This window comes from Heptranchias perlo, chromosome 12, assembly GCF_035084215.1.
Source record: "Heptranchias perlo isolate sHepPer1 chromosome 12, sHepPer1.hap1, whole genome shotgun sequence".
Lineage (NCBI taxonomy): Eukaryota > Metazoa > Chordata > Chondrichthyes > Hexanchiformes > Hexanchidae > Heptranchias > Heptranchias perlo.
The window spans coordinates 56,468,856-56,495,017 of record NC_090336.1 but is presented as its reverse complement, the minus strand read 5'-3'; the positions used below and the strand labels follow the sequence as shown (position 1 = coordinate 56,495,017).

The window sequence follows — 26,162 nt, the reverse complement described above, 5'->3', positions numbered from 1 at the left end:
ACAATCTGGGCTCTTCGCTAGAAAAGAAAAGGCAGAGGGTGAGCTGATAGAGGTCTTTAAGATAATGAAGGGGTTTGATAGGGTAAACGTAGAGAAAATGTTTCCGCTTGTGGGGGAGTCCAAAACTCGAGGTCAGAAATATAAAATAGTCGCTAATAAATCCAATAAGGAATTCAGGAGAAATTTCTTTACTCGAAGAGTGGTAAGAATGTGGAACGCGCTATCACAAGGAGTAGTTGAGGCGGCCAGCATAGATACATTTAAGGGGAAGCTAGATAAGTACGTGAGGGAGAAAGGAATAGAAGGTTATACTGATAGGGTTAGATGAAGTAGGGAGGGAGGAGGCTCGTGTGGAGCATCAACGCCGGCATAGACCAGTTGGGCCGAATGGCCTGTTTCTGTGCAATAGTTTTGATGTAACTCAATGTAATGCGTTCAGCATTTTCCCACCAATGTTCCCAGCAGTAATTTCTAGGCTTGTGTATCAGCTGAAAATGTTAGCACAGAATACCAATTGCAAAGCTTCTTCATGCATTGCTTATGCTTATGAAGTCCCTTTCTAAATCTTGTCATCACCTGGAACTCTGCCCTTTGTTTTCTGAGGTCCAGGTTCAGAGTTAATCACTACTTGCTGAAATCAGATTGTTGGAACACTTTTGGAGGAAATCTCCAACTTGGGACCCCAGTATTATATATCAACTCTTGAATTGGAAATAGACAGGGAAGCGAACATGGAGCTACGAGGGGAGAGATGAGCAAAAGTCTGGTCAAAAATATGTTCTTTTTATACAATATGTTCTTGGCAAATGGCAATACTGGCATATATTGCCTAAATGTAGTTTTCCCTAACAACTGAATGGATTGATAGGGCACTTCAGAGAGCATTAAGAGTCAACCATGTAATATGGACCTACAGTCACATGTAGGCCAGACCAGGTAGAGTTGGCAGGTTCCCTTCCCTGAAGGACAGGGCTGAACCATAAGAACATAAGAAATAGGATCAGGAGTAGGCCATATGGCCCCTCAAGCCTGCTTCGCCATTCAATAAGATCATGGCTGGTTTTCGACCTCAACTCCACTTTCCCACCCAATCCCCATATCCCTTGGTTCCCCTAGAGTCCAAAAATCTATCCATCTCAGCTTTGAATATATTCAACGACTCAGCATCCACAGCCCTCTGGGGTAGAGAATTCCAAAGATTCACAACCCTCTGAGTGAAGAAATTCCTCCTCATCTCAGTCTTGAATGGCCGCCCCCTTATCCTGCGACTGTGCTCCCTAGTTCTAGACTCTCTAGCCAGGGGAAACAATTTCTCAGCATCTACCCTTTCAAGCCCCCTCATAATCTTATATATTTCAATGAGATCACCTCTCATTCTTCTGAACTCCAGAGAGTATAGGCCCATTCTACTTAATCTCTCCTCATAGGACAACCCTCTCATCCCAGGAATTAATCGAGTGAACCTTCGTTGCATCGTCTCCAAGGCAAGTATATCCTCCCTTAGATGAGGAGACCAAAACTGTACACAGTACTCCAGGTGATGTCTCACTAAAGCCATGTACAATGGTAGTAAGACTTCCTTATTCTTGTAATCTAACCCCCTTGCAACAAAGACCAACATGCTATTTGCTTTCCTAATTCCCAGTACCAAAGCCACTACATTGTGACTGTAACCAAGTTTTAAAAGGCTTTTCAAGGAGCAGAGAGATAATGGAGAAACAAAGAGGTTTAGGGAAACAGAGTGGGATCAAGGTAGCTGAAGGCTGGGAGGGGGAAACGAGCGTTTGGCTGGAGCTGTTAGGTAGAAGGGTGTGGCAGAGAGGACTATAAGGCTGGAAAAGGTTGCTGCAATAGGGTGGGGCAAGGCCATGGATGGATTTGAAAATGAGGATGGATGATGGAAGGTGCGGAACGGGAGGCCGGAAAGGGTGGTATTCGAATAATTGATTTCAGAGGTGACAAATGCATGGAGAGGGATTCACCAGTGGAGGGGCTGAGGTCGTTTGCTCAACTTGACGATGGATATAACATAGCGTTTCAAGCTCGGATGAGGATCAAGATGGATTTTGCGTGGTCGGGTTCAGACTGAGTGAATGGCCGGAGAGGAGAATTAAATCAATAGCTGGGGAGTGGAGTTTATAGTGAGTTAGGAAATTGAGTGGAACCACATTAGTGCACTCCCACAAAGCTGGACATCTGGCAGAGGAGGAGGATAACATGCTTCAAATGCTGCAGAGAGGGCAAGGAAGTACAACGGAGCACAGTCACAGTCACAGAGGATGTCACTCGTGACTTTGACCAGGGCAGTCTCGGAGCTGTGCACAGGGCAGAAATCATACTGGAGGGATTCAAACAGGGAGTTTTGAGAGCAATGGGCATTGAGCTGGGGGACATTGACCCATTCAGGAATTTTAAAGCAAAAAGGGGAGCTAAAGACGGGGCTGCAGTTGGGGAGGACGGTTGGGTCACAGTGGGTTTCTTTGAAGGGGGGGGATGGTGTTAAAGCATATTAAAAGTGGGAGGGATGGTTCCTGAGGAAGGGGAACCATTTACAATGTCCATATCATAGAAACTTATGTAATTTTCCTCTGCTACTTAGAAGCTTTCAAAAGACACTGCCTGTGTCATGTAGTGTGCTGAGGTCTAGTTGAAGAGAACGGTTCACTTTCATGAGAGACATCCTGGAAAGAGCGAATGCGGGATATCTTGTTAAATGCAAAATGAGGATTTTGTGAGGGCAACTTCAGATGGATCTGACTGTCCTCAATGGAATTTTGAAGTACAATATCCAAGTCATCAGAATGTGTGAAAACCACATGATCCATTCCAACCGAGCAGATCCCTTCTGGTGAATAATGAAAACTGGTGGATAATTGAGAATCTCCACCTTTTGGTCTGGTACGGTAAAACACTAGACATGTGAACGAAGGCAGGCAGAACACAAATAACATAAACTGAATTTAACCCTCCTTGATCTGTGAGGTTGACCTGTATTAGACTGGAGGGGATAGGATTTAGTGAGTTGTGCAATGAGGCAAACGACTCGCACGTAGGTTTGTCCCACAAAAACCCAGCTGGATAATCAGAAAGGTGCATCCGTTGTTCTGTAGTGGCATTATGATCAGTGTTAAAAATATTTCTTTATCGGATACCTTTAATCCACAAGATGCTACAAAGAGAATCGTAACAGTACCTTTCAATGCATAGTTACAGACCTCAACTTTATTTTTACTTTTAACTTTTAAAATGATTAACTTTCAGTTGAAGATACTTCTCTACTACATTTCCCAGCCAGGTTTAAATAAAATATTTATACTGAATATGAAAATCGATAATTGAGAGCATGGTAGAGTTGTGCCATGGGATCTTTACCATCCCTCTTAGAGCGCAGATGTGGACACGGTTTATCATCTCAGCCAAAAGATGGCACCTCCGACAATGCAGCAATCCCTCAGTACTGCATTGAAGCATCAACCTGGATTATGTGCTCAAATGTCTGGAGGGGCATTGAACCCATGATCTTCTGATTCAAGGCATGAGTGCTACCACTGAGCCAAGGCTGACACCTACTCCTGAAAGGTAGGAGACAAAAATGGGAAATACTTTTCCTGGCACATCATTAAGGTGGAGTAAGGGAGCTTTACTCCATATCTAACCCATTCTTTATTGACTTGGGAGTACTTGATGTTGATAAGGTGCCAAAAATAAGGAAGCGTTTTGCGCCCTAGCAGTGACTATTTTGGCCAATGTTAAACGCACCCCAATTTTTTTTTAAACATCGATACAATCCTGCCCTCCTTTAGTAATCTTCATTTTTTCCCCCTGTGCCACGTGAATCTTCTCTGTAATATTCTGTTATAAGATTATATCTGTGCTCATTCTATTTTATTCCCTTGGTAGCTCTACAATATAAGATAAGCACAGCATGCCTCGAAGTCCAACATCAAGTGAAGATGAGATGGCACAGAGCATTTCTGATTATTCTGTTGAATCTGAATCTGACAGCTCCAAAGAAGAAACAATCTATGACACCATCAGGGCAACAACAGAGAAGCCCATCGCCAAGATGGATGACATACAGAGCAATACACTGGTCATCAGAATCGTCATTCCTGACTTGCAGCAAACGGTAGGAACCTCATCCTTGAATCCTTTTTTGATAAGATATTGCCAATAAGGGCTACGTGACTGAAATAACAGCAGTCAATAAATTCCAAATACCAAAACAAAAACTGTAAACATAAAATGGTGTTAGGAAACACTGAATTCACTCAGAAAAGATAGTTGTGAAATATGAATATACAATGAAACCTGTGAATTAGGGACACCTAGTTACAGAATTTGCATAAGGTGTCCTTTATTTGCAGGTGTCCCTATTTTCAAAATGGTCATTGTATGTACAGTAAATTATTTGAGACTGTCAATGGGTGTTTTTTTTGGAGGCGTCTCTTTGTATAGGTTTCACTATAATTGCGACTCTCTCTAACACAGAGGAGTCCAAACTTAGTTGCGTACCATGAAACCCTGTGGGCCATATAGAAAGAATTCCAATATAAAATTCAAGGAAAACATATGAAAGCACTTTTTGCATCCCCCACCCCCCAACAGGTAAATTAGACTTGAAATAAAAGTAAGGGGTCAGAACTTGCTCCGACCGGCGTGGCAAGACTGTCCACACATCCTGTGGACAAAGACCATTAAAAGTACCTACCTCGTGGTCTCCGACGTCCAGTTGCTCCATTTAAAATTTTTTCTCAGTTCAATGCTGTGCTATAAACGCACCTTCCTGCGCACCGACAGACTCGGTGGGAATGGAAGCCCCGCCCGCAGACTGGGTGGGAATGGAAGCCCCGCACCGACAGACTTGGTGGGAATGGAAGCCCCGCCCGCAGACTGGGTGGGAATGGAAGCCCCGCCCGCAGACTGGGTGGGAATGGAAGCCCCGCCCGGCAGACTGGGTGAGAATGGAAGCCCCGCCCGCAGACTGGGTGGGAATGGAAGCCCCGCCCGCAGACTGGGTGGGAATGGAAGCCCCGCCCGCAGACTGGGTGGGAATGGAAGCCCCGCCCGCAGACTGGGTGGGAATGGAAGCCCCGCCCGCAGACTGGGTGGGAATGGAAGCCCCGCCCGCAGACTGGGTGGGAATGGAAGCCCCGCCCGCAGACTGGGTGGGAATGGAAGCCCCGCCCGACAGACTGGGTGGGAATGGAAGCCCCGCCCGCAGACTCGGTCAAGAAGAGAATTCACGCCCACAAGTCAGCAAATAAAACTCATTCATTCCAAGTGAAATTCTCTGTTAGTGTGAATAAAAATTTAACATTCCTTACTATAAAAAGCCAAGCAAATGATTTAATTTGGTGAAACTTACAGAAGTTAAAAGTTAGACATTTAAAAAAAAATTAACTTTAAAAAATTTTTTTAATTATCAAAAATTATTAAAATAAGAGTAATTTAACATTCTACATTTTTAAAATTAATTTTTTTGTTGTTTCACAGTAATTAACAGTCAACACGCTTTTAAAAAGTAGTGTAGGGCTGGTATTTTCCAGCGTACCTTTTGGTGGTGCAAGTATCTTCATTCTAGCTGGGCAGATGGGTAAGTTTATGAATGTTTCCTGATTTTACTGGATTGTAGCATCGGTGGCCCTTTAATTCGTAATTGTCAAACCACCGGCGAACCAATGGGAGCAAGTTTGCGATTTCAGGGTTTTACTGCACATGTGCGCATTTGTGAACTTGCACGATGGATTCGCCGGCAGTTGGAGAGGACGCCATTATGGAGCGGTGTCCTCAGGTGAGTAATTTCTGGCCCGATATTTTATGTAATTAAACGCATGTAAAAATATTTCCTACCCCGAACTAAATACTTAACTAAACAGTCATTACTGATCAAACTTGCTCCAATTCAGGAGTGGACTGTAGGACAGTTACTGATTGGGCCTTCCAGGGCCGTATGGCTAAGGTCGTAGGCCGCATTGGGTTTATGGACTGTAGTTTGGATCACTATGTTCTTAAAAAGGTTATGATTGTAGGTTTGATCTTTAAAGTAATTTCTTGGTATAATTTTGGAGATTTCTTTACTAGTTTTACTAAACTACTAATTAATAGGCAATGTTTATTTGTATTTTTCCTTAATACGCATTAATAGAGGATTCACAACAGAATCTGCTGGGTACAGTAATTGTACAATAAGTGGACACAACCAAACAACACAAGCAACAAAATCGCAAGTGCATTATAATATCAGGCCCAAAGTTCTAATATCATCGGATCCTGTTGTGTCTTTCATTTACATCATGGTAGAGTCTTTATACACCTATTTAAGAAAACCAGTAAGGGTTGACATCTGCAATGGTTGAGATGCTGCGGTGAATAGTGGAGCAATATCCACTGACTTTCAGTGATGAGGCTGTTTTGGAATAATTGCAAAGGTCATATTAGTTTGTCGTTTGAGGACAAGGATGGAAGCTTGAACCAACTAGCCAACTTCAAGGTGAGCAGGACGAAAGTAATCAACGCTGAGGGAAAAAAAACAGGGGATTTCAGTAAACTGAAGGCATGTTTTTTATGCACTAAATGTGGCATGTTCTGCGATCCAGTCCTCTTGGGGATTTGCGGCATGCTGTACTCTGCTCAGCACGTAATTGGGGTATGCATGGCTTTCAATCAATAAGCTGCAGGTTCCCATATACATCCTATGGCTTCAGGTATGGATGAGGCTGTTGTTGTCAAGCTCATTCAGCAGTAGTTTCACTGAATGTAGGTATCATAAACCTGTTTTAATTCTTATTAAAACAATTCAGTTGCTCATATAAGATGTCAGAGGAAGTGTTCAACTAAAATGAGCTGAAAAACCTCAGTCCATTCCTTGTTTCTCCCTTCCCACCCTGCAGCGGAATGGTCCACTTGCTTACAAGATTTCATTGCCTGTCCCATCTCAGATATCATGCAGCAAGCTGGGATAAAATATGGCGACTGGCAACCAACTCTTTAATTAAAAAAAGAGTCATTCTCAGGAGATGGGCGTCGCTGGCAGGGCTGGATTTTATTGCCCATCCCTAGTTGCCCTCAAGAAGGGCATCTTGAACCGCTGCAATCTGTGTGGTGAAGGTTCTCCCACAGTGCTGTTAGGTGGGGAGCTCTAGGATTTTGACTCAGCGACGATGAAGGAATGGCCAAGTCGGGATGGTGTGTGACTTGGAGGGGAACTTGGGAGGTGATGGTGTTCCCACGTACCTGCTGTCCTTGTCCTTCCAGATGGTGGAGGGCGCGGGTTTGGGAGGTGCTCATGAAGAAGCCTTGTTGAGTTGCTGGGAGACATCCTTTTAATTGGTTACGGCACCAGATCTGTTGTTAGATTTTGGATCAGTAAATAGATCATGTGTTGTGCAAACATGTTCATTGCATTTAATTACTTACCATAATTCCCTGGAGCTTAAGATGTTTTATTGTTCTCTTTTTTTCTCCCTGGGATATTTGCTGTTGTGTGCCAGCTGTTCTGTTTATTCTGTCATGATTTGCTAAAGTGCAGTTTTATACAATAATGTAATGTTGATTTTGTTTCCAGAAAAATATAATAAAATTTTCATTTATATATATATATTAAATTTAAAAATCTGAAATTAAAGCACATCAGGAAAGGATTTGTGAATTGGGTCCAGGAGCCGAGATTTTCTAATTAGCATTATTTTAATACCCAATGGTATTAAAATAATGCCAATCGGAAAATCTAGGCTATGGCGTTTAAAAGTTACTCTAAAAATAATCCGCAGCGGCCCCTCTTTTTAGGGGAAATGAAAAATTTGCAGGGCTATGGGGAAAGAGTAGGAGAGTGGAACTAATTGGATAGCTCTTCAAAGGGCCGGCACAGGCACGATGGGCCGAATGGCCTCCTTCTGTGCTGTATCATTCTATGATTGTTTCCTGCACATGGCAATAACTGACGACTCTTATATCAGTACATTTCTTTATCCCGTCGGGATTCATTAATAATTTATTTTTGCAAATGTTAACTGGTCCCAATAATGCACTCATGAGAGTCATTTGGAAACGTGGCAGGTGTTTATTTTTCCGTTTGTTTTATACAGCTGCTCCAGTGGCTCCATCTGTGGCTTTTCTGAGCATGGAGTCTTGAGACGCTCCAGGCTGATGAACATGGGGACTTGTTTCAATGAATAGGTGCCCTTGACCAAAAGTTGGATACATTTTCTTCAGGATCTAGGTTTCTGCAGCTATACTTCAGAGTCTCTAGTAAGAGACCGTTCCTCATGGCATTTTGGTGCTTTTTAAGCCTCTATTATAATCAGCTCATATCCCAAGTGATCCTGATTTGGATATACCTGCCATGCTGCTGCCAGTAGTTTTTCCATCCTTGTGCCCTTGTTTAATCTTAGACTATTCATGAAAATGGGATTATTATGCCCCAGATTCCTATAATATGCACAAAAGAATATAAGATGTAAGCTTAAGTCCCCTTCATCAACACAAAAAAACTTCATCCCAAACAACACCGTTAGCCCAGATTTTTTTATTCAAATTATAATTTTAAAATTTTAAAAATCCACTGCTTGCTGCACTGATTTGCAAATTTCCTGCCTAGGTCATAATATACTCCCTGGTATTGGAGTTGCAGAATGAAAGCTTCCGCTTGCATGATGCATGTCTCATTCTCTCTCTTGCATGCCCAGAATTTCTCCACAGGACCTCGAATTACCTGGTACTTTTCTTTAAAAATATAGTTGCCAGGTGACGTTGATTGTCCGAGCGCACTCTGGATATTGTAACTTTATATAAGCAGGGTGAAGAGAAAGCTCTCGTGGTGTACCTCTCTCTGTCACACACATACATGCCAACTCAGAAAACTAGCAAGAGCGAGCCAATAGTGTCAAAAATACTGACACAGCCCCCAAAAAGCAGACAGCTCAAAAACAGCTCTGAAAATAGACCTATGACACGAAAAGACAAAGAGTTAGTCTGAAAGTGCAGTGGGACATGGGTTTTGCATAATTCCTTGTACACCCAACATTTCATCGCTGGTATCGCAGCAAACCAAAGCATAGTTAGCAGTAGTGGTGACTTAGAAATAATTGAAGGGAGGTGTGAGTGTTGAGGGCGGAGCATGCCCTCCTCTGAATCTTGGCCTTTGACACCTGATTTGGTACATTTATTGGTGCTCTGGAGCCTACTGTAATTCTGAGTGTGATTCTCAGCCTAACTTTTCAAAGAAGTAAAACACATCCTCTCTCCAAACCCAGTCCCTATTTTAGTTCCAAACCTTGGCAATCCCACAATTACAGTAACAGGAATTGCCAAATTAACCCAGTTAATGCATTCACACCAGGGAGCATCCACCTCATCTCAAAAAAGAAGCTGCAGCCAGTATTGAAGGAAATAAGCCTTCACATAAGACAAAAGGCATACCACAGAAAGTTCCTTTTGAGGAAAATAAAAAGCTTTTAGAAGCTGTATTTTAGCAGCTTGTTATACAAGCACCAAATAAATGCACATATAACTGGGACTGGCAGAAAACATCAGCTCATTTTAAATTTTTCTGCCTCATGTACAAATTATACAAATGATTGTACAAGTATAAACTAAATGGTACAATTTTAAAGAGGGTACACAAATCTTTGGAGGTGGTGGTAGGACGTTGAGAAGGCTGTTAAAAAAGCATATAGGATCCTTGGTTTTATCAACAAAGGCCTAGAGTACAAAAGCAAGGAAGTTATGCTAAACCTTTATAAAACACTGGTTAGGCCCCAGCTGGAGTATTGTGTCCAATTCTGGGCACCACACTTTAGAAAGGATGTCCAGGCCTTAGAGAGGGTGCAGAGGAGATTTACTAGAATGGTACCAGGGATGCGGGACTTCAGTTACATGAAGAGGCAAGAGAAGCTGGGGTTGTTCTCCTTAGAGCAGAGAAGGTTAAGGGGAGATTTGATAGAGGTGTTCAAAATCATGAACGGCTTTGATAGAGTAAATAAGGAGAAACTGTTTCCAGTGGCAAAACAGTCAGTAAACAGAGGACACAGATTTAAGGTAATTGGCAAAAGAACCAGAGGCGAGATGAGGAGAAATTTTTTTACGCAGCGAGTTGTTATGATCTGGAATGTACTGCCTGAAAGGGTGGTGGAAGCAGATTTAATAATAACTTTCAAAAGGGAACTGGATAAATACTTGAAGGGGAAAAATTTGCAGGGCTGTGGGGAAAGAGCAGGGGAGTGGGACTAACTGGATAGCCCTTTCAAAGAGCCGGCACAGATGCAATGGGCCGAATGGCCTCCTTCTGTGCTGTATGATTGTAGGTTTGTGCGAAACAAACAATGGGAAAAAGTAACGTCTGGTTCCAGTCCTGCCCTCTAACCCATGTGGCTCTGACAGGTTCCACTTTCTGAATGATCTGATCAGTTGGTTGATGTGAACAATTTCTAATTACAGTGGGGAAAAAAAATTGATCTTTCTTGTAAAACGCTGACAAGCTGATGCATGGGTTCAACAGTTAACTGTCACGTAGGGCAAGATTTTGTGACTCTGTGAAGTGAAGTTACAAATCAAATATTTGATTGAGTAAACAGAAACAAATTAAAAGCAGCAGAAAGCTGACCAATCAAGTTGTTCAAAAGATTTGTGAACTTAGTTTGAGTCGCCATCTTGATTTTTCAGCTGGCTGAAAATATATTCATGTAAGTAACATTAATAGCATAAGAAAGCAATGCAAAAAAAGAAATCATTCAGAATAAAATGCTCATTCTTACTCATAAGAGTTTTCTGTACCAGCTTGTAAAAGGGTTTTGTGTCGTTGCCTATTCTTGTGTCAGGAGCCGATGGCTATACTTGGCGTACTTGACTAAAGTTTGAATAACGAGAAGCAAAATACTGCAGATGCTGGAAATCTGAAATAAAAACAGAAAATGCTGGAAATACTTAGCAAGTGAGGCAGCAGCTGTGGAGAAAGAAATAGAGTTAACGTTTCAGTTCTGACGAAAGGCCTTCGACCTGAAACGTTAACTCTGTTTCTTTCTCCACAGATGCTGCCTCACTTGCTGAGCTTTTCCATCATTTTCTGTTTTTATTTCTTGAATAATGAGGTTGGGCTGTGTTGCCCATATGTTTCTGCTGATGCCGTAGTTCCTCCTGATTTGGCTGCAGCGCATGTCGATCACAGCAAGCCCTCTTTTAGTTTGGCTTTGCTGCCTCTATTGGAAGTTCTGATGACCGGAGCCCCCCGCGCTTCCTTCAGCAGCCCGACATGGCCCTCCAAGGATCCTTTCTAGCCCGACCTGGCCCGCTCTACCCCGCCGAGAGTCATTCACCGTCCACCTAGGTTGGTCCTGCCCACCTGCCACTGCTCTCCACCACTATTGCTAGGTTGTGTGTTGCTGAACATTCCACTGCTAATATGGTTGGTAAGTACAGTAGAATGCAGTGAGTCAAAGCCCAGCAGCCCTTGTGCTTCTGGGCATGCTTGCTCCACCTCCCCTTCAGATGCTCGTTGGCTCACCTGTTCGTGTGCCTCAAGTGCTTCTTGTCCAACCTGCTCATTTGTCTGCCTGCTCAGCCCAAGATCTATTGGCACAAACAAAATATCTTGCTCCAGGGCTTCAAGCTTTTGCCCCTCCCAAGAGATGCAGCGCTTGCAGTTTCATTGAAGCTGTTGCCTTTAACTCCAGTACCTCTGACCCATTCTCCACATATATTCCCTACATATAAGATTCTGATGGGGCTTGACAGGGTAAATGCTGAGAGGATGTTTCCCCTCATAGGGGAATCTAGAATTAGGGGACATAGTCTCAGGATAAGGGGTTGCCCAGTTAAGATGATGAGGAGGAATTTCTTCTCTCAGAGGGTTGTGAACCTTTGGAATTCTTTGCCCCAAAGAGCAGTGAAGGCTGAGTTAGACAAATTTTTGATCAGTAAGGGAGTCAAAGGATATGGGGAGTTGAGGCCAGAATCAGATCAGCCATGCTCTCATTTAATGGTGGAGCAGGCTCGAAGGGCCAAATGGCCTACTCCTACTCCTATTTCTTATGTTCCTATGTCCATGCAAACATGTCTTCACAGCTGTGCAATGTTTTCTGCCTTCTGCTTGACGCTTGTCCTTCTCCATAGTACTGCTGACCGTGCTATGCTCTGTCAGCACAGTCTATTGTGCTATGGCCAGTATCTGCGCTCTATCCCTGGATCTGGCCACTCCAGTTTCTTGCACTGCTTTCTCACACCCCACTCCTTCCCTGGCCTCATCTTTGTCCTCAGTACTTGCAGTCCCTTCTCCCCGCTCTATAGTTCCAGCCCAATCTCCTCCTCAGTGCTCCCAGTGCCTGTCTCCACCCCCCCACCCCCCGCGCTCCCAGTGCCCCCGTCTCACACCCTCCCATGCTCCCAGTGCCCGCCTCCCGCCACTTCTCCCAGTGCCGGCCTCCCGCCACTTCTCCCAGTGCCCGCCTCCCGCCACTTCTCCCAGTGCCCGCCTCCCGCCACTTCTCCCAGTGCCCGCCTCCCGCCACTTCTCCCAGTGCCCGCCTCCCGCCACTTCTCCCAGTGCCGGCCTCCCGCCACTTCTCCCAGTGCCCGCCTCCCGCCACTTCTCCCAGTGCCGGCCTCCCGCCACTTCTCCCAGTGCCCGCCTCCCGCCACTTCTCCCAGTGCCCGCCTCCCGCCACTTCTCCCAGTGCCCGCCTCCCGCCACTTCTCCCAGTGCCCGCCTCCCGCCACTTCTCCCAGTGGCCGTCTTCCCCCTCAGTGCTCCCAGTGCCTGTCTCGGGGAGCTCAGCTTATACTCAGCACTTGCCTTATTCTCAGAGGCCATCTTGTTCTCAGCACTCTTCCTACTCTCATGAGAGCTCAGCTTATCCTCGGAGAGCTCAGCTTATCCTCGGAGAGCTCAGCTTATCCTCGGAGAGCTCAGCTTATCCTCGGAGAGCTCAGCTTATCCTCGGAGAGCTCAGCTTATCCTCGGAGAGCTCAGCTTATCCTCGGAGAGCTCAGCTTATCCTCGGAGAGCTCAGCTTATCCTCGGAGAGCTCAGCTTATCCTCGGAGTTCAACTTCATAAAATTATGCAACACAGAAGGAGGTCATTCGGCCCATCGTGTCTGTGCTGGCTCTTAGAAAGAGCTATCCAGTTAGTCCCAGTCCCCCTGCTCTTTCCCTATAGCCCTGCAGATTTTCCCCTTCAAGTATTTATCCAATTCCCTTTTGAAAGTTACTATTGAATCTGCTTCCACCACCCTTTCAGGCAGTGCATTCCAGATCATAATGATGTAAAAAAAATTCTCCTCATCTCCCCTCTGGTTCTTTTGCCAATTCCCTTAAATCTGTGTCCTCTGATTGCCGACCCTCCTGACACTGGAAACAGTTTCTCTGTATTTACTCTATCAGAACCCCTCATAATTTTGAACAGATTCTTATTCTCAAAGCCCATCTTGCTCTCAGACAGCCCAAGCTATTCGCTAAGAGCTCGCCTTATTCTCAGCACTGCTATTGTTCTCAGAAGGTTTATCTTATTTTCTGAGCTCACCTTATTTCCCCAGCTCATCTTACTCTCAAAGAGCTGATATTCTCAGAGAGCTTACCTTATTGTCAGAGTTCATCTTATTCTCACAGTTCATTTTGCCCTCCCCCAGAGTGCCTATTGCAGAATTGCTGGCACACTCCCCATAATGTTCCGGCCATTAATTTTAATAGATTGATAATCGAAATTTGTTTTATTAGACAGGTCACAATTTGTGGAAGGACTATACCATCACACAAATTTGGAGGGAGTTTGTGAACAGAAGTGCAGAATCTAAAATGTTTTTTTTCCCCCAAAAGGTTCTGCGTAAATACTAATTTAAAATAACACAAGTACTGTTGGAAAGGTACTTGGCACTGAAAGAAGCTAATAACAAAAAATTAAAATAAAGTTTGATATGTTTTTTGGTCTTGTCTGATAGACAGTAAAGAGCTATTCCCCCATATTGTAGGAAGAGGTTTATTTATGGAACGATGGTTTTTATTTATCTACCTGTAGTAGGTAAGGAAAACGTTATAACTTTTCCAAGAACCAACCAAAAAACAATACATTGTCCTTGGGGAGACCTCCTACAAAGCTCTTTCTAAATTATTACACTGGAGATGTGCACTCCTGCCCTATTTCTAGAGCACAGCACTAACCCTATTGCAACAGCATAACACATGGCTTGAGCAACACCGCTGGGGATCTGCCAGTAAAAGTATAGAAAGTGTAAACATATTTAATGTAAACTTATTCAAATTTGCACAGACTTATCTTATAAAAGAAAGACTTTCATTTATATAGCGCCTTTTACGACTTTGGGATGTCCCAAAGCGCTTTACAGCCAATGAAGTACTTTTGAAAGTGTAATGACTGTTGTAGTGTAGGAAACGTGGCAATGTAGGGAATTCCTTATTTCCTGTGATTCTTGGACACTGGACGAATAGTTAAGCAAAGAAAGTCACCCTCACTCACGGTAGTTTCATTAATCAAAAGTAATTATTTAATGATGTTATCATTCATACGATCATTCATGAAGCAAAATCAAACCATACATATGACTTATACACTTAATCATTTGCAAGGTTATTATGTAATGACTTAACAATTCACACACAGATCAGGCAAATCATTAATACATATACAACCTTTGAACCAAGGCTTTTGCTCATTGGGCCTGAAAGTTGATCAGCTCTTCAGTACTCGAGGTCCTCTTTTTCTTGCGTGATATTCAACTGCAGCGTGCGTTCCTTGTGACTAGGAATAGGGAGGGTCGTTCTTTTGTCCAATCGCTCCTTGTTGCTGTGCCTCAAACATTAACAGACCTCAATGATTGACAGTTTAGGTTTTGATGATGTGACCAGAGACCCTTTTGTTGTAGAAAAGGCCATGGGCTTGAAAAGGCCATGGGCTAAGAGGCCCCTTTACTGTCTCTGTTTATGGCCTTTCATGTAGAGATAACTCCTTTCATTTCTGTGCACACACATTCTTAGTGGTCCTGATGTCTCCAATTTTGATTGATTCAGTGGCTTCAAATCCATTTCTTACACCATTTGACCATATGCTGGATGCAACATTGTTTGATGTTTTACAAATCCCAGTTCTTTGAACAGATTACCAGATAGGAATGAGAGGCCCATGCTTTTTTTCACACCCATCATTGCTTTCCTGATCCGAAGCCTTTGATGTGTGTCCTTGTTGCCTTTTCTTACATTACCCCCTGCAGTGTTGAAAAGCTTGTGTTTCCAAAAGCCTATTTGTTTTTCAAACTTGACAATGCTTTAAACTCACTATTATCCATCCAACTTATTTATTTAATAATCTCGATATCTATCCGCAGTACAATGTCTTCGATCCCGAAACTCATGCTTCTCCAATGCCATCAGCGTCAGTGAGGGAAAAACAGGATTTGCGAGAACACAGTTTACCACATTACTGTGTTTGCAGGTTTTCAAATGCTTTTGTTTAAAGGGGGTACAGTTAACCCTTTCCTTCAAATGTCTTTTGTTAAAGGGGTTTGCAACACCACATTCCCTCCTCAAGTGGGTCTGTTAAATCATCTGACTGATCCACTTCATACCCTGAGCATTGTCCTTGATTATTAGGTTTTTATCATTGATTCCCATTTAGGATGGGTTTGCTGTGACCTACGCAATAATATTTCTTTTCCATGTTTTCTAATTAAATGTCGCATTACATATAAGCAAATGATCATCATAAACACTAGTATACATTGCATACATACCAAAGCCATACTAGTTATTCAGATCCATGGGTGTTATCTGACATCATTCAATGTTTCCCACCACTCATGGTCTCTGAGCTTTTGTACTGTTCGTTCTATAAGTGCATTGGTTTGTTTCATTTCAACCAGGTGGTAAAGTGTGATTAAAATGAATCGCCATGACATTGTGTGGTCGCAATGGCATGAGCGTATTCTGCAACCTGAGTAATTTCCATGGGAATGAGAAAGGAGAACAAATGATAGCACAGGTAGTGTTACCATGCCTGAATGTAACATCACTGATGGTTATACAATACCGACCTCGGGTTTGATAGGTCAGAAGGGGAGTAACCCACCTATTGATAACTTTCACCAGGCATTCAGGGTCCTCATCCCCTTATTCACGCCTTCTAAAATACCCTTCAGTTATTTCTGCATCGATCTGTCATGTTCCCACATTGATTCAATATCTAATCTATTCCATGCTGAAATGCCTGCAGTAGCCCCGATACCTATCCACTCAGCTACACCCCGTTTATGTATTTTATGGCCTGGTTTGTGAGGTTGTGGGGCCATGCTTGATCTAAATCCTGACTTGCATTTCGTTGGTGAAAGTTATGTGTTACCTCCTGCAGCATTGCACTATGTAATTAACTGTGGGCCTGATGACATAGCCCTGACAGAAAGGCTATCTCTGATAGAGATATCAACACCGGCACCAACTCATAATGGACATCATTACAAACTCCTTACTGAGTCCAGATAATGACTGACTATATAATGTAAGATATTTATGAATTTAAAAAGCCACCGGACCATTTCCGGGTCCTGGATTTAGGATTGGGCAGGGCAGGAACATAGAAACATCGAAGATAGGAGCAAGAGTAGGCCATTCGGCCCTTTGGGCCTGCTCCACCATTCAAAATGATCATGGCTGATCGTGTAACTCAGTACCCTGTTCCCGCTTTTTCCCCATATCCCTTGATCCCTTTAGCATTAAGAAATATATCCATCTTCTTCCTGAATACATCTACTGACTTGGCCTCCACTGCCTTCTGTGGTAGAGAATTCCACAGGATCACCACCCTCTGAGTGAAGAAATTTCTCCTCATCTTGGTTCTAAATGGCATACCCCGTATCCTGAGACTGTGACCCCTGGTTCTGGACTCAACAGCCATCGGGAACATCCTCCCTGCATCTAGTCTGTCTAGTCCTGTTAGAATTTTATATGTTTCGATGAGATCACCTCTTATTCTTCTAAACTCTAGTGAATATAGGCCTAGTCGACCCAATCTCTCCTCATACGTCAGTCCTGCCATCCCAGGAATCAGTCTGGTAAACCTTCGTTGCACTCCCTCCATGGCAAGGACATCCTTCCTCAGATAAGGAGACCAAAACTTTACACAATACTCTAGATGTGGTCTCATCAAGGCCCTGTATAACTGCAGTAATGTAAGGAGTCTTACAACACCAGGTTATAGTCCAACAGCTTTACTTTGAAATCACAAGCTTTCGGAGCTTTCCTCCTTCATAAACCCATGGTGACTTTGTCCAATCCCATTAATGCCCTCCAAGTGTTCTGTTATCACATCTTTTATAATAGACTCTAGCATTTTCCCCACTACTGATGTTAGGCTAACTGGTCTGTAATTCCCTGTTTTTTCTCTCCCTCCTTTTTTGAATAGTGGGGTTACATTTTCCACCCTCCAATCTGTAGGAACTGTTCCAGAGTCTATAGAATTTTGGAAGATGATTACCAATGCATCCACTATTTCCAGGGCCACTTCCTTTAGTACTTTGGGATGTAGATTATCAGGCCCTGGGGATTTCTCAGCCTTTAGCCCCATTAATTTCCCTCGCACTTTTTTTACTAATACTGGTTTCCTTCAGTTCCTCCCTTTCACTAGACCCTTGGTTCCCTAACATTTCCGGGAGGTTATTTGTGTCCTCCTTTGTGAAGACAGAACCGAAGTATGTGTTTAATTGTTCTGCCATTTCTTTGTTCCCCATTTCTGACTGTAAGGGACCTACATTTGTCTTCACTAATCTTTTTCTCTTGACATATTTATAGAAGCTTTTACAGTCAGTTTTTATGTTCCCTGCTAGTTTACTCTCATACTCTATTTTTCCCCTCTTAATCAATCTCTTTGTCTTCCTTTGCTGAATTCTGAACTGCTCCCAATCCTCAGGCTTGCTGCTTTTTCTGGCAATTTTATACATCTCTTTTTTGGATCTAATACTATCCCTAATTTCTTTTGTAAGCCATGGTTGAGCCACCTTTTCTGTTTTATTTTTGCACCAGACAGGAATGAATAATTGTTGTAATTCCTGCACACCTTCTTTAAATATTAGCTATTGCCTATCCACTGTCATCCCTTTTAGTAAAGTTCCCCAATCTATCATAGCCAACTCGCACCTCGTACTTTCTTAATTTCCTTTATTTAGATTCAGGACCCTAGTTTCGGATTCAACGACTTCACTCTCCATCTTAATGAGGAATTCTATCATGTTATGGTCGCTCTTCCCTTAGGGACCCCGCACAATAAGATTGTTAATTAATCCTTTCTCATTGCACAATACCCAGTCTCGGATCGCCTGTTCTCTAGTTGGTTCCTTAACATATTGGTCTAGAAAACCATCACATACACACTCCAGGAATTCCTCCCCCACAGTATTATTGCTAATTTGGTTTGACCAATCGATATGTAGATTAAAGTCACCCATGATTACAGTTGTACCCTTCATGCATGCGTCTCTAATTTTCTGTTTAATGCCCTCCCCTACATCTCCACTACTGTTTGGGGGCCTATAGACAACCCCCGCCAATATTTTCTGCCCCTTGGTGTTTCTTAGCTCTTCCCATACAGATTCCACATCATGATTTTCCGAGCCAATATCCTTCCTCACTATTGCATTGATTTCCTCCTTTACTAACAATGCTACCCCACCTCCTTTCCCTTTTTGCCTGTCCTTCCTAAATATTGAGTACCTCTGGATGTTCAGTTCCCATCCTTGGTCACCCTGCAGCCATGTCTCCATAAACGCAACTATATCATAACCGTTAATATCTATCTGTGCTGTTAATTCATCTAGCTTATTGCGAATGCTCTGTCCATTAAGACACAATGCCTTTAGACTTGTCTTTTTAAGATTGCTAGTCATCTTAGTTTTATTTTGCACTGTGGCCCTATTTGTTTTTCGCCCTTGTTTTCTCTGCTTTCCACTATTGCTTCTTCCCTTTCTGTCTTTTGTTTCTATCCTTGTTTCCCCCTCCCCTGTCTCCCTGCTCAGGTTCCCATCCCCCTGCCATTCTAGTTTAAACCTTCCCCAACAGCACTAGCAAACACCCCTGCAAAGACATCGTTCCTGGTCCTGCTCGGGTGGCTCCCAAGCCTTGGTCACAATTTCATTGTTAACTCAAAGGAACCCAACCCTGCATTTGGAAATCCAAATTTCTGTGTCCCTCTTTATTTTAATTCCAATCCCTCTGATAGATACCGGTGTGTTTAACTCTATCCTGATTATTTTATTCATCAGTCAGTTTCTCTATGGAGCATGTGTCAGTGCCCTTGTTAAAAGTTCTCACTCTCCTGGGCCACATTAACCATTTCATTTCCTCCTGCATGATCCCTAGAGGAATTTTACTTTCCAATATAATATTTTCATTAACCCTTAAAACATAGATTTAACATTCCCAACCTGGTCCAATTTATACTGAACACATTTTTGTTTATTTTTTCCAAACTCTTCTTGGACCACGTTTATTCCCAAAATATTTAAATCCATTTTATCATTTCAAAATTCTCCCATTTCCAGAGAGCAGTGTTATTGGACTGACAGGACTTGTCAATGCACAGTTTTATTTCCCCAAAATACTCCCTCTGATACATAGCACTGGACAGGAACCACTTAGACTGGATTCCTTTTGTTTTAAATTAATTTGATTATCCCCATAAATTTTAAATAAATTTTCCCTTCGAGTGCTTGAACAGCAACTCATATCAATTATAATTGTCTTACCAATTTCAATTTCATAAACAAATTATAACCAGGCTTGGTGGTTTTACAGTAGAGACAGAAGTGCCTGAAATTACTTTTGAAGGTAACTCCCATATCTCTCCCTCCTCGAGCGCTCTGTCTCGGAAAATAACAAATAACCCTGAATTGATTAAAACCTAGCCTTTGAGAGGCAAAGGCTCAGTCCATATGTCACCATGTTGTGACATTTGATATCTGCCGATGTCTGTAATAAGGTTTTAAATTCTAATGCCACTGGATCGCTTCTGCACCAATAATTTTGCGGTCCTGGAAACCATAGCTCCCTGTGTAAAAGAAAAATAGGAACTCCATTGTGGCTCTTCTTGAGAGCCCAATGGGTTAAAAAATAACAAACAATTCATTAAATTTCTTCTGTCACCCTTTATCCCGGGACCAGAGAGGACTCCACGCATGCTTCTGTGAATGAATCTAATTGCCTCACTCCAGGAGGAATAGTTAGCAAAGGGAGCACAAAAATATTGCCCAATATTTCCTTCTATCACGTGGGGAAATAAATTAAGAAAATTAAAAATTTTATACGCTTAACTAAAGCACTGCGCCAACAGCACTAAATGAGCTATTTTAAAGAATAATCCCTTTAAACTGAAACAAACCTAGAAAAATGTGTTCAGAGGAACATGGGAGAGGTGGACTAGCTTTTCTGTCTATCTCCCAAAGTTTCTCTCTCTTGGAATTCACCAAGGGACAATAAACCTGTTCATGAGTCAGCAGATGGACATGCTGGAAGCTCATGGGGTGGGGGAGGAGTCAGTCGCAATAGCAGTTTTTTTTGAAGCTGTTATCCCTTTAAAACACAAGTGCTTTAAAGAAGTTCAAATTGATCTTTTTCCAAAAAGTCTTTGTGCTTTTACAACAGTGAAATCTTGCACAAAGATCCTCATACAATTAAACTTTGGGTAATACATTTCAGAGTCTCTGACTTCCAATTTTCAAAACATGAGCCATGAAGGCACAAAAGATTTACTAATTTTATCCATCCATAGTATTGAAAATCTGTTAAAACAGCAGAAATTAATCGTATTTCCTTCTATTAACTTTAAACATTCTATGAAACAATTCTGCAATGCAACCTAACCACTCCTCCATGTTGTTATCACAGAGATAGCAAGAGATCTTTTAACCATTCTGTTTTTCCCTTCATGATTACTTTGTTATGACAAGATCAAAAGGTCAGTTTACAAACAGCTATCACATTTCACAAGCAAGATGATTAAACATAGAGTCACTTCAAATATCTCAATATTTTAACATCAATTTACTCACACCAGTACCCAACACAACTTAAACTTCAAATCACAATGCCAATTTTTAAGTGCTAATCTCATGTCTGGAATTTGAGATACTCACATTGTTTTATAAGAACCACAATTTTATGTGGCCACAATAAAAGTCTGGTTTTCACAATTTAATAGGTTAGTTAACCTCAATAACTCCAATTTTAATTCAGCAATATTAGAATTAAACACAAGACAGAACAGATAAAGTTATCAATATAGCATGTGCTTAAATTATATTGTCTTTCATTTCGTTCCTTCTTCGGGCACCTTACCAAAAAAAATTGTAAAAATACTGGAAATAACTGCTTTCACAGCTAAACTAAATCTTTGTTACATTAAACAAAAGAGGAAAACACATAACAAGCATTAAAAAGGGGTTGCAGCCCACAACAGCGAAAAGAAAACACTTACAATGAGGACAGGCTTGTTTTTAAAAGAGACAGTATAGCCACGCAGGCTTTTTAAAGAGACAGTACAGCCACACAGGTGTTTTAAAGAGATAGTAAAAGGCACACAGGCTTTTTAAAGAGACAGTACAGTCACGCAGGCGTTTAAAGAGAAACAGTGGACAGTACACGGAAAACAAAAGAACACATTCTGTAGCTCGTAAAACAGAAGAAAAGGGACAAGATCTTCCCCTTTCTCCTTCTCTATTACTCGCATGGCTGCCTTTAGGTCGTCCCTCTCTGATACTATTTCTCTCAGCTTATTCTGGAATTCCTGTACATTTCGTTCCAATACCTCACATCTTAGACTTCTTTCTTTCAAAGCCTCCGCACAGATAACATTATTTGCTCTAGCCAATGTAAGATGTTCTACCAATTGCCCCTTCTCCTCCTGTTCCTTCTTGGAAACATCTTTCAACCTCTTACAATCTTTCTTTAGGTGAGCTACTTATGTTTCTAACCCTTGCTTTTCCTTCTCATCACTTTTGTTTGCTGATGGTATGTCGCCATATTTCAGTCTGTTTTGTTAGTTTCCTTGGCAACTCCATTGCTATGCATTTTTTGAATTGCTACTTCCATTTTTATATTTCACCCTTCTCCACCTGTTTCTGATTCTCAAACGTTGTCCTTTAACCTTCCTATTATGCCTTCCACCCTTCCTTGCCCAGAAAACTATTTTCCTGTCTAAACGTTAGCTCCAGTATACCCCTTTCTGCTAGGACACAATATTTTAACCCTTTCTCTTATATGCACACAGTATTTCACTCTCTTTGTCTGACGATGTCAATGTCCCATTTGAGGTGCCATTATGTAGAGAATTCCTTATTTCTTGTGATTCTTGGACACTGGACGAACAGTCAAGCAAAGAAAGTCACCCTCATTCAGTAGTTTCGTGAATCAAAAGTAATTATTTAATGAAGTTATCATTCATACGAGTATTCATGAAGCAAAATCAAACCATTCTTCTATAAAATCCCACTATACGCTTAATAATTCACTTTGTTATTGTGTAATAACTTAACAATTCACACACACATCAGGTAAATCATTAATACATGCACAACCTTTAAACCAAGGCTTTTGTTCATCTGGCCTGAAGGTTGATCAGTTCTTCAGTCCTCAAGGTCCTCCTCTTCTTGCTGATGTTCAATTTTTTTTAAATTTCAAAATATACTTTATTCCATAAAATTTAAAGATATACACAGTTCAAATAAAGGACACAAAATGCAGCACAGCAGTTCAAAGCAATACAGCACAGATCATATACACTGTGATCTCATTATTACAATTTTAAAACACCGTATATATTTTCTAATACATTCTCTACAATACTAGAAGGGGTGGCTTTATACGGTGGCCTTTCCCCATAGGGCCTTTGTGTAGGTCGCACCTCGCTTCAGTGATATTCAACTGCAGTGTGCGTTCCTTGTGACTGCCAGGTGGTGAAGAGACTGTTCTTCTTTCAAAGTCTTCCTTTTATATTGTTTTATTACCAATAGGACGTAGGATTGGGGAGGGTCAGTCTTTTGCCCAATCGCTCCCTGTTGCCGTGCCTCAATCATTAACATACTTCAATGATTGACAATTTAGGCTTTGATCATGTGACAGGAGACCATTTTGATGGAGAGAAGATCATGGGCTCAATTTTGAAATGGTGGTAGGTTGGCACCCGGAGGGTGAAGGTGCGCGTGGCAAACCCGAATTAAAATCACTTACCTTTTCCGATGCGATCGCGATGCAATTGATGGTGATTAAAGTTGTTTCCGGGATTGACAGGCTGGCTGCCGATAGGTACTGCAACGCCGAGGCACCGAGAGAGAGAGAGAGATGTCATCCGGTGCTGGAACAGAGAGTGGAGGGCACTGAAGATCGGGGGTGGGGGGAGAGGGGAAGATCGAGGTGGGGGAGAGTGGAAGATCGGGGGGGGAAGAAGGGAAGATCGGGGGGGGGAAGAAGGGAAGATCGGGGGGGGGAAGAAGGGAAGATCGGGGTGGGGGAGAGTGGAAGATTAGGGGGAGGGTGGAACATCTGTGGGGGGGAGAGAGGGGGACATCGGGGGGGGGGGAAACATCGGGGGCTTAGAGGGACATCGGAGGGGGGACATTGGAGAGGGAGACATCGGACATTGGAGCAGGGTGGAAAGGTAGGTTTATTTTATTTTTTAACTTCGTGCAATGGTTTTTCATTTAATTTATTTAATTTATTTTTGCCTGATCCGGCCATTCATGCCTGGTTTCACCAGGCGTGAATCGGAAGCCGTGGGAAAGCCGCCCAGGTAAGTTTAAAATCGTTTTAACTACCGACTACGTTAGAAATAAAGTACCTTAAATACCTCAATGAGGTACATTTGGTTCTTCAATTCCGCATTTGTGAGGCGTGCACGCACACAGATGCGTCTGTGGGGAACCTGGAGGTCAGCAGGTTGGAGCCGGCTTCCTCACCCGCTCGGGAATTCCCCGATTTTCGCAGCCCCCCCACCCCCAATGCACCCGCAATTTCCTTTGAAAATTGGGGCCCATGTGCTCGAACCATGGATTGTAAAAGGCCCCTTTACAATATCTGTTCATGGCCTTTCATGTAGAGATAGTCTGTTTCATTTCTGTGCACAGACATTCTTAATGGTCCTGACGTCTCCAATTTTGATTGCTTCAATGGTTTCAAATCCATTTCTTACACCATTTGACCATTTGATGTTTTACAAATGCCAGTTCTTTTGAATGGATTGCCAGATAGGAATGAGAGGCCTTTGCTTTTTTCACAACTATCATTGCTTTCCCGATCCGAAGCTTTTGATGTATGCCTTTGTTGCCTTTTCTTACATTACCCCCTGTTGTGTTGAAAAGCCTATGTGTTTTGGAAGCCTGACAATGCTTTAAGCTCAATAATGTCCATCTAGCTTATTTCATAGAATCATAGAATCATAGAAGTTACAACATGGAAACAGGCCCTTCGGCCCAACATGTCCATGTTGCCCAGTTTATACCACTAAGCTAGTCCCAATTGCCTGCACTTGGCCCATATCCCTCCATACCCATCTTACCCATGTAACTGTCCAAATGCTTTTTAAAAGATAAAATTGTACCCGCCTCTACTACTGCCTCTGGCAGCTCGTTCCAGACACTCACCACCCTTTGAGTGAAAAAATTGCCCCTCTGGACCCTTTTGTATCTCTCCCCTCTCACCTTAAATCTATGCCCCCTCGTTATAGACTCCCCTACCTTTGGGAAAAGATTTTGACTATCGACCTTATCTATGCCCCTCATTATTTTACAGACTTCTATAAGATCACCCCTTAACCTCCTACTCTCCAGGGAAAAAAGTCCCAGTCTGTCTAACCTCTCCCTATAAGTCAAACCATCAAGTCCCGGTAGCATCCTAGTAAATCTTTTCTGCATTCTTTCTAGTTTAATAATATCCTTTCTATAATAGGGTGACCAGAACTGTACACAGTACTCCAAGTGTGGCCTCACCAATGCCCTGTACAACTTCAACAAGACATCCCAACTCCTGCATTCAATGTTCTGACCAATGAAACCAAGCATGCCAAATGCCTTCTTCACCACCCTATCCACCTGTGACTCCACTTTCAAGGAGCTATGAACCTGTCCTCCTAGATCTCTTTGTTCTATAACTCTCCCCAACGCCCTACCATTAACGGAGTAGGTCCTGGCCCGATTCGATCTACCAAAATGCATCACCTCACATTTATCTAAATTAAACTCCATCTGCCATTCATCGGCCCACTGGCCCAATTTATCAAGATCCCTTGCAATCCTAGATAACCTTCTTCACTGTCCACAATGCCACCAATCTTGGTGTCATCTGCAAACTTACTAACCATGCCTCCTAAATTCTCATCCAAATCATTAATATAAATAACAAATAACAGCGGACCCAGCACCGATCCCTGAGGCACACCGCTGGACACAGGCATCCAGTTTGAAAAACAACCCTCTACAACCACCCTCTGTCTTCTGTCGTCAAGCCAATTTTGTATCCAATTGGCTACCTCACCTTGGATCCCATGAGATTTAACCTTATGTAACAACTTACCATGCGGTACCTTGTCAAAGGCTTTGCTGAAGTCCATGTAGACCACGTCTACTGCACAGCCCTCATCTATCTTCTTGGTTACCCCTTCAAAAAACTCAATCAAATTTGTGAGACATGATTTTCCTCTCACAAAACCATGCTGACTGTTCCTAATCAGTCCCTGCCTCTCCAAATGCCTGTCGATCCTGTCCCTCAGAATACCCTCTAACAACTTACCCACTACAGATGTCAGGCTCACCGGTCTGTAGTTCCCAGGCTTTTCCCTGCCGCCCTTCTTAAACAAAGGCACAACATTTGCTACCCTCCAATCTTCAGGCACCTCACCTGTAGCGGTGGATGATTCAAATATCTCTGCGAGGGGACCCGCAATTTCCTCCCTAACCTCCCATAACGTCCTGGGATACATTTCATCAGGTCCCGGAGATTTATCTACCTTTGATGCGCGTTAAGACTTCCAGCACCTCCCTCTCTGTAATATGTACACTCCTCAAGACATCACTATTTATTTCCCCAAGTTCCCTAACATCCATGCCTTTCTCAACCGTAAATATCGATGTGAAATATTCATTCAGGATCTCACCCATCTCTTGTGGTTCCGCACATAGATGACCT

General features: G+C 42.6%; 1 protein-coding gene across 1 annotated transcript in view; it reads left to right on the top strand.

Moving 5' to 3' along the window:
* Positions 1-26,162, top strand: part of shank2b (SH3 and multiple ankyrin repeat domains 2b) — a 680,429-nt gene that overhangs the window by 36,517 nt on the left and 617,750 nt on the right. The window contains exon 2 of the mRNA XM_067994155.1: positions 3,901-4,129. Within this exon, the coding sequence (XP_067850256.1) occupies positions 3,926-4,129 (204 nt within the window). The 5' untranslated portion in view covers positions 3,901-3,925. The remainder of the gene's footprint in view (positions 1-3,900; positions 4,130-26,162) is intronic.